Raw genomic sequence first — 9,357 nt, forward strand, 5'->3', positions numbered from 1 at the left:
CCTCTCCCTTTCTTTCTTACTCTTGCTACTTGCTACTACATATGTTTAGTTTATATATAATATGTATGCGTGCGTGTGTGTGTGTACGTGCGTACGTGTATGTATGTTGCTAATTCCATTACAAAATAAACATAATTCTTAATCTAAATATTATTGTCGTAATAAAAGTTATTAATTATATTTGATTGATCGAAGGATTGTTTCGAAATATTAACAAATCATAAATAATTACACCTCCTGATATAACATCCTCTCTTTCTCTCCCCCTTTCTTTCTCTCTCTCTCTCTTTTACTCTCTCACACAGATTAGACATACTACATTGACACAATTAATTTTATCAAAATTTTTTCTGTGCCAAACTAAGTTGAACTATTGCTATGTGTTGTACATTCACGTGTGTTGTAATTTGTCCAAGTGATATTTGTTAGCACTAATTAATTATGTATCAATTAATTTCACATAATTAATTATGTATTAATTATGTGAGATTTGTTATCACTAATTAATTAATTAATTATGCAATATAAAGAAGACTGTCGTTTAAAAAATACCTCTGTGTAATTCATTTCAGTTGGTAGAGCTTACACGCACACTATTTAAAAAACTACATACACAATTGCTCGCAAACAAAAGTATACTACATTTATTTATACACACATACATACACACATACATACATGCACACATACATACATACCTAGATACATACATACATACATACATACATACATACATGCATACTTACATACATACTTGCATATATACATGCATACACGTACATAGTTATTGTTAGTTATTTATATATACAGTGTATAAAATGGATTTTTAGTTTTGAATTTCAGCTTGACATTCAAATTTTCCTATCTCTTCATCCATTGGTCCGTATTTAAATTTCATACAGAGCGCATTTGCGAATGTCTGAGTTTGTTTGCTTTTTCGTTTTTCAGATGTTTTTTAGTAATAATTTTTTTTTCTTCCTGGTTGAAAACTGTATATGCGTTTAAACAATATTTATTTTCAATACAATATTTCACAATAAAAATATATTTTACAGTTATTTGTCTCAAATATAACCAACCAAAAAAAAACTAAGCAAAATAATATTTATAGTTATTACTTTTATTATAATTAATTTAAAATGGCTGCTGAAAATAATTTCATTAAAAGAAAACACCACAAAATACGAAAATCTATTTGACAATACGCTAGAATACCCAGCAATACTTAGGTATAGGCATTAATACTCTATTTTATTTCATCAAATGAACTGTATTTGTATGATATACTATACACGGGCAACGCATTAATACGAACACGATCCAATTTGAAAAATACCACATAGATTTGAAATATACCAGAATTGATACAATTATAATACCGCGAACGTTTAGAATACGCTGCACGAGTTGAAACACCAAATCAGATCACAAACGACTAAAAAACACGGTATGTTTTACGAAATTTAATTGGAATAATGTTTTAAACAACATTCATTCAAACAATACCATATTATAACTGTAGAGTGTGCGTGAGTGAGTGAGTGAGTGAGTGAGTGAGTGAGTGAGTGAGTGAGTGAGTGAATGAGTGAGTGAGTGAGTGAGTGAGTGAGTGAGTGAGTGAGTGAGTGAGTGAGTGAGTGAGTGAGTGAGTGAATTAATGAATGAGCTAATTGGTGAATGAGCTAATTGGTGAATGAACATACAAAGGAACAAAAACAACGAATAAACAAACGAATGAATGAATGAATGAAGGAACGAACAAAAGAATGATTGAAGGAACGAACGAACGAACGAATGAATGAATGAATGAATGAATGAATGAATGAATGAATGAATGAATGAATGAATGAATGAATGAATGAGGAAAAATTAAGACAATTATCAATTTAATAAAACTGGTGGTCAATGTTGAAATTGTCTTCTAATGAAGGATTGCGATGGATGGGTACAAAATGAGGAAGAGCCTCTCTGCTGCTAGATTTGCCAGGTTTAATAGGGCTTATTGCTTGAATGTAACAATGATGTTTTTGTTTGAGATTAATCATACATATCTTTTTTGCTTCGGTTCCACGCTTTCATTATGTTAACGAAACGACACGGGAAAAAAAACTAACAAACGCATGCACCCACATTTGCACACACTCGCACGCACACACGCACACACACAAACATGCACACAAACTCACACACACACACGCACCGGCATAGATTAGGTGAGCACTACAAAAACAGTTGTCATCTTTTCACAACTTACATTTATCTTTCCCCGACCCTCCATTACCACCCCGTCTCGCCACCAGCTTACTGCACTCAGCGACGAGGACTTGTGGCACTGACTTGGCGATGAGCTTCAACTTGTTGGCATTCCTCGTTAAGGAACTTGTCGACGAAGTATTAAGATGCGCTGCAGCCGATGACGCTGCAGCCGATGACGCTGCTGCCGATGCTTGGTGTTCTTTTGAGGCTGCCGATTGAACGGCGATGTTTTCGATGTTGCGATCGTTATCTGATGGACTGAGGCGCTTCAAGTTTTCCTTGAAGCTGCCGTAGTTATCTCGGCCCTTCATCTCACTCGTTAATGCAGATGTTTCCTGCCCGCTTGTGCCCACATCTCGCCTGGCGAAGCTTAAAAACTTCGTCGGTGGTCTCTTCCAATCGAAGCTGTCGAAGGCGAAGGTCTGAGTTTCAGCGCTTCTGTTGGTTCTTGAGCTGAATGAAGATGACGATATCAACAGGGATGTGGGCTGGGAGGAGGAGGAGGATGAGGCGATGGCCTGCCTGCGGATGATTCCTGTGGCCGCGTACGAGTTTCTTCTTTGCTTCGTTCGGCTGGCCAAACTTTCGAGGTCACCTTCTGACGGTTTGTCGCTGTCTTGAAATTTTAGAAATTCATTTAAAATAAAATTTATATATTAGAATTTAACATGTTGACGTCATATGTGGGGAAGAAAAAGTAAGGATGTACTTTTTAATATTTTAATCAAACATTTTTATATTCGCATGTGATTTTAGCAATCGTACAGCTTCAACTTGAACGCTGTGAATTACGTTCTAACAATTATTCGTTACATTTCGTGAACACAATATCAATAAAATATACAATACTCATTCAAAATCATAAACAACAAAAATTTTGCTTTAAAAATTTTGAAGCAAACATGATGTAAACTGACCATGTGATATGCTACGGACAGGGCACTTTTCTGTAGGTTCGGTGCCAACAGATTTCGAGGCGACAGGCACATTAACCAAAGGACGACAATGTTTTCGCTTGTGTTTACGGTTGATTTGTTTTTGAGCAAATTTGAAATTGTAATCTCTTTCTGGCTCTTCTCTGTTCAATTGGTAGATAGACATCGTCTGTTGTTGATCCTCCAAGCTGTCGGTGGCACTCATTTCAATTTCTTTCAACAGCCTCGCCACTCTCCGTTCAACTTCGGAGTCGTCGGTGTTATTACGCTTCAGAGACGTGCGTCTGCGCTCCAAGACAGACGCAACAGTCGACGAAGCCACCAGAGCCATCGAACAACTACCGCCGAAGAAGTGGCGCCATCTTGGGTCGATGTTGTTGAGGTCGGCGATGCTCGATTCGTTATCCTCGTCGTCGTTTTCAGCGTCGTTGTTGTCGATTGCGTTCTCCATATCAGTCGAAGTTGTGTTCATTTTGCAGATCATAGTCCTGGCGTTGCGAGGAGACGGCTCCAAATAAATGCCGCTGCTCTCCCTCCTGTTTGCGCTTGTGGTAACTGCAGTCGCTGCTTTGTCACCGTCATCATTTTCGTTCTCGTTGAGATTGTCAAGTTGTTTCTGTGCCACAGCAGAGGAGCCGTCATTTTGAAAAGAATGATCACGAGGAGGTGATGATGATGATGATGATTTTTTCTTACGTTTATGTTGAGCTGACTGCTGCTGCTGCAAATCATCGCGTGGTTGTTGTGGCTTCCCTTCCGAAAAAGTTGGATCAATAGTTGTGCTGGTTGTCACTGACGCATTAATTCGTTGTTTCCCAGCAGCATTGCAATCATCATCACGCAACTCCGTGCAATTATTTTCCGCATTTTTATCCTTTTCAATGGAATTTCTCTCCGTAGTCAAATTATCTTCAAGAGAGTTAACAATTTCCGGTTTTTTGATATTTTTGTTGACGTCATTTTCATCATCGTCGTCGTCTTCGTGCTCGTTAATTTTCATTGATATAATGGATTGGTCGCTTCTTTTGCGGAACCAGGGTTTCATCCTATCATTAAACAAGCACTGCTGGCTTTGTTGTTGTAGCAACTGCTTGTGGTACGAGTAGAGTTGTTGGTTTGTCGATTCAGGTTTAGATTCGTTGTTAATGTTATTATTAATGTTACTACTACTATTGTTGTTGTTATTATTGTTAATGTGGTTTTTGTTGTTGTTGTTGTTAAGGTTTTCTTTCGTTATGTTGTTGGATTGGTTGTTTGAGTTGATCTTCAGTAGCAGTGGTGAGCAGGATGAGTAAGGAGGATTGTATGGATGCCGGTTGTTGAGACTCGATTCCGAGTCTGTGTTGTCTACCAGAGGCCTGCTGCTGTAAACTCTATCAAAATAGCGATCAGTAAATCGACCACTTTTGCACTCGCTGTTATTTTTTCTGTTCTGCGACGACAAAGGACTCGAATGGCGACGAGGACTCGTAAGAATATTTGAATATTTTCCCACGTACCTGTCATGAGAAGGCGGTATAAGCAGTGACTGCTGCTGCTGCTGTGGTTGTTGTTGAAGGTATTGATGGTAGAAAATTCGGCCAACTTCTCGTCCGCTACCTCGACTGCTGCGACTGTAGGCGATGCTCGTCTGGGAGTCTCGACTGCAAAGCGAAACGTCTGCATCCCATTCAGACTCTCTAGGTGAAAACTCTAGCAAACTCGCTTCATTACTCGAGCGACTTCTGGCATTCGAAGATAGAAGCGAATATTCAGACGTGAAAGAGAACTGACTGCTCGTTAGATCACCGTGAACGATGATGAATCGCTTCATGGAGCTGCCACTGCTACCGGCTGACGCCCGGTCCAAGTCGATCGTTTCAATGCGACTGATTTGAATGCCAGGGATTTGATTGGGACTGCTCTGTAACCCCTGGAGTTGGTTTTCAATTTCTTGCTTCAGCAAGACACTACTGACACTGTCCCTCGCACGCCAGGATATCTCAGCCAGGCTGTTCAAACGGGAGCTAGACCTCCTTGAATTGGCGGTTGTAGTTTCGGTGCTAACAGTAGAATGGATTGTATAAAAATGTGTTTCGTGTTTGCCTTCATGAATAATGTTTTTATCATTTGGTAAATGAACCTGGTTCGTAGTATTTTATGATATTAATTTAACTCATTACTTAAACTTATTTAAAATTTGACCATTTTAAGAAATAAAATTAGGTATTCAAATAGTTAACCAATGAACACCTGAAGTTTTCGGACAATCTCGTAGCAGCCTTGTCTTCCAAATTGGATCCAATTTCGTGCAGCACTCCTTCAACAATCTTGCTGCACGATGGCGACAACTTGGGCAGCCACTTCTGCGATCGCTGTGGATACTCGTACGTTATATAATCTCTCTGGTGATGCTGATAAATTTGTTCTTGCAGTTCTTTTGCCATTTTATCGATTTTGTTCCTGACCGCACTTTCCATTTCCAGCTGTCTCTGCTTCCACTCACCTTTCCACAGCTTTCCCAGAAAATACCCCAACGACGAAGCTACGACGGCACCCGCCAGCATGACTGGGCCGGCGATTTGTAAGGATACGCGCGTGTTGACCGGAAGTCCATTTGTAGCAAATCCAGCTGTGGTTAATCCGATGCCAACTGAGAATGAGACGAAAGCAACGAGCAGGAGAGCACGACTCAAGTTTTCCAGTGACCTCCACTGAGATACTGTAACGTCACTGTTTGGATCTCTGTTTTTGCTACGCTTAATAGGCCAGCTCTTAACGGAAGAATCGTAATAAGTACTGGAAGCTTGGTCGGTTGTAGTATTGTTGGCGGTTGTTGGGTCGGTTTTGTCGGTTCGTTTCTTATCTTTGATATTATCGTTGTTGTGGTTGTTGGTGACTGACGATCGTTCCGGGCTAACGTCTTTTTCTTTAACACCTGATTGTTACATTTTACAATTTTTTTTACACCAATTGACGCTTTGTATGTGCGTAGATGCAAATAGATTAAAGTACGTGCTGGTTTTAATGTTGTTTGTTTTACCGAATTATAATTTTTTGTGTTAGCAATTAATTTAAATTTAGTCATCTCAAAAGTAACCTCTAATTTGATCATCATTCAGAATAGTGACAAGTCTTTCATGTTTTTTTTTCTCATTATAATTCTACGTAACGGCGAATTTGTTAAATTTTTCGAAACGAACAAGATTGTCTCGTTAAATTTAAAATATAATTTGAAAAATTCTCCCCTCTTTCAAAATAGAACTAATTAAATTGAGGTAAAAAGTAGTTACTTCGTAGTTGCTGAATCCAATTTTTCAAACGGCAGGCATGGTGATGATCAATCAGAGGCGTCATTTGGGGGGAGGCAAGGAGGGCAATTGCCCCCCCCCAAGAAATCAAAATTCTAAATTTTTGCTGTACGAAATTATTATGACAAAATTGCAAACACTATAAAATAATTATATAAAATTATATAATTTGTTATAATTATATATACAAAATATTGTGCTTTTTGAATTTTTAAATGTCAAGCGCTATACAATTTATTTCATTTGTTCCTACAATAATTCATGTTCTGTTTTAAATTATAAAAGTGTTAATTTTAAATTCTTTGTAAAAAAGGATATATATAGGATATATAATTTAGTAATTTTAAAACTTTAAAAATTTTGAAATTTTAAAAACTTTAAAAATGTATAATTTATTATAATTTATTATAATGTTGCACTGACGAGACTAGGTAGTGGAAATAGTACTATATGCATACATGTAGATTATGACATCTTCTGTAAATAGGAATTTTGTTAATAGCATTAACAAGTTAAGTTTAGTAGATCGGAGAATTATTCGAAGAATCGAGAAACTATCATATAGATTGAGTACTGTAAGAAACGCCGTGATCTTTATTAATAATATATAATATATATATATATATATATACATATATATATATATATATACATATATATATATATATATATATATATATATATATATATGTTACATGCTAAGTCATAGACCATATAAGTTCGCCCCCCCTACCAAAATCTTAAATGACGCCCCTGTGATCAATTAGCAACAACAAATTTAATTTTTAATTGCAGACAATGATAGTTTGGACTTGGAACCTGAATCCTTCTGCGACTCTTTCGCAAATGCATACAAATCGAAAGTAACATCCATCTATATTTTTTCAATAGAAGAAAAAGATAGCAAGCATTGCTGTAAACTTGGCAGCACAAGGTCAGGGTCAAGGTCAAGATACGAGCTTATCTATGAGCAAAAAGTAGTTCAAGGGCACCCAGTGTACCGTGCCATTCAAACTATTCAACATTAAGTAAATATGTTGTTACAGAAATCATGCCTTTATTTTTTAACAAAAGCAAAACAAGACAGTAGTTTATACATGAATTTCGATTGAAATCTTTTCTTAAGATCTCATTAGTATTTTATAAATTCAGTTTTCTACGGTTAAAAAGAACCGCAATTACGGGCGGCGCTATGGTGTAGCGGTAAAGTGTCTGACACTGTTATAGCAGTAACTAGATTCAATTGCAGAGACCCCGTCCATCACATGCAAAGTGTGTGATGCGTTGTCTCGCTTGTATTCACGTGCACTGTGTGTGTTTGTTGCTGATGTTTCTTAACAATATTTGAAACAAATGCATGAAATTATCGAAATCTTCGTTCGTTCTGCAATCAAGAGAACACATTTTACCTGGCTCTAAGTACTTACCCCAGGTAGTTAAGTGATCGTGGAACAATCTGTCGCTCGCATTGGCTTGTTGGAGATTAAAAGCGTACACAAAGAAGAAGTAACACACTTGTCCATTTTGCACTAATTTCATAACAGAAGGACAACATACTGAAACTAAGTGGAAAACGTTTTCCATTGAATCATTAAAAATATTCAATGAATTATTTTAATCATTAAATTTTGTGAAACGTTCACATGATATGTTTCAGCGTCCAGCAGGCAATCCGTGAAACATTTTAATTTAATCCATAAATAAAAACGACGTCCAATTCTTTGTCGCACTTTCTTCAAAGTCTTTCTTTATGTTTAGAAAATTTAATTTTTTTTAATAATTCTTACTTTCCAAGATGGTATTTGTTTCCACTTTTTCCCTACAACTTCCCGAAGCATTTCATTTCAAATGCTACCAACCCGCCTTCGACTCTCAAATTTTTGAGAATAAAATAAACAAGCTATCTTTGTCATTGTTTGAGCGCGCATGTGTGTGTATGCTTATACAACATTCGCATGTTTATATGATGTTTACATGTTTATATAATGTTTACATGTTTCTAAATTTGTTCATATGTTTATATAATGTTCACATGTTTATATAATGTTCACTTGTTTATATAATGTTCACGTGTTTATAAATTTGTTCACATCACATGTTTATATAATGTCCACATGTTCGTAGAAATGTTTATATAATGATAATTATGCCTGGAATTATTATTAAGTAGTAAGCAAGACGGAGAAAAAAAGATCGTGAAAGAAATTGAAAAATAAGAAGGTGAAAGGAAAGGAAAAGAATAAAAAGAGAGAGAGGGAGAGATAGAAAGGGGCAAAAGAAAAAAATAAAGAGAGAGAGATGAAGAGAGGAAGAGATCCAAATAGAGCATTTCAAACTGATGATGAATGTAAAAAAAGTCGTTTGAATAGAACTGGGATGAAACATTTTTGAACGCAAACGATTCATCATGCGGACCCCTGAGAGAGAAAGTTCCAGGAAAAAATTTATAGCAGTTATTTTCTCATTATTATTATGTATAATTATAATAATAATAATTATTATTATTACCATCGTTGTGTCAAAAAATAATCTTTTTAAATTTATTAGAAATATAATTATATTAGAAAAAGTATAAATAGCTCTGGAAAATCTATTTTACTACTACAACATCAAAAAATGTAAACTCCAATGAAGTCATATCAATAATCTCAACTTGTTCAGAGCACTTTTAAGAATACTATCAATTTTAGCAATGGTAGAAGTAGCAGCATTGTAAGTAACAGTTGAAACGGTATCAGTAGTAGTAGCCCCAGTGGTAGTCACTGCAGTAGCAGCAGTAGAAGCAGTATTAGTAGTAGCAGCAGTAGTATTTATAGTCGTATTAATAGAACTAACGTAACTGTGGTAAATGTAATTGTAGGGCAAATAATATCGGT

At 36.2% G+C, this 9,357-nt stretch overlaps 1 protein-coding gene across 1 annotated transcript; it reads right to left on the bottom strand.

Annotated features, from left to right (window-relative positions):
* Nucleotides 1-4,721: 4,721 nt before the first annotated feature.
* On the bottom strand, nucleotides 4,722-9,357 carry HELRODRAFT_193749 (hypothetical protein; the record flags this gene model as incomplete). The annotated part of the gene is made up of 3 exons (XM_009028749.1): nucleotides 9,173-9,357; nucleotides 5,424-6,108; nucleotides 4,722-5,233 (listed from the first exon to the last, which is right to left on the bottom strand). Coding segments are annotated over exons 2-3 (825 nt in total), but the record flags the coding sequence as incomplete, so codon positions are not given.

Source organism: Helobdella robusta (assembly GCF_000326865.2).
Source record: "Helobdella robusta unplaced genomic scaffold HELROscaffold_58, whole genome shotgun sequence".
Lineage (NCBI taxonomy): Eukaryota > Metazoa > Annelida > Clitellata > Rhynchobdellida > Glossiphoniidae > Helobdella > Helobdella robusta.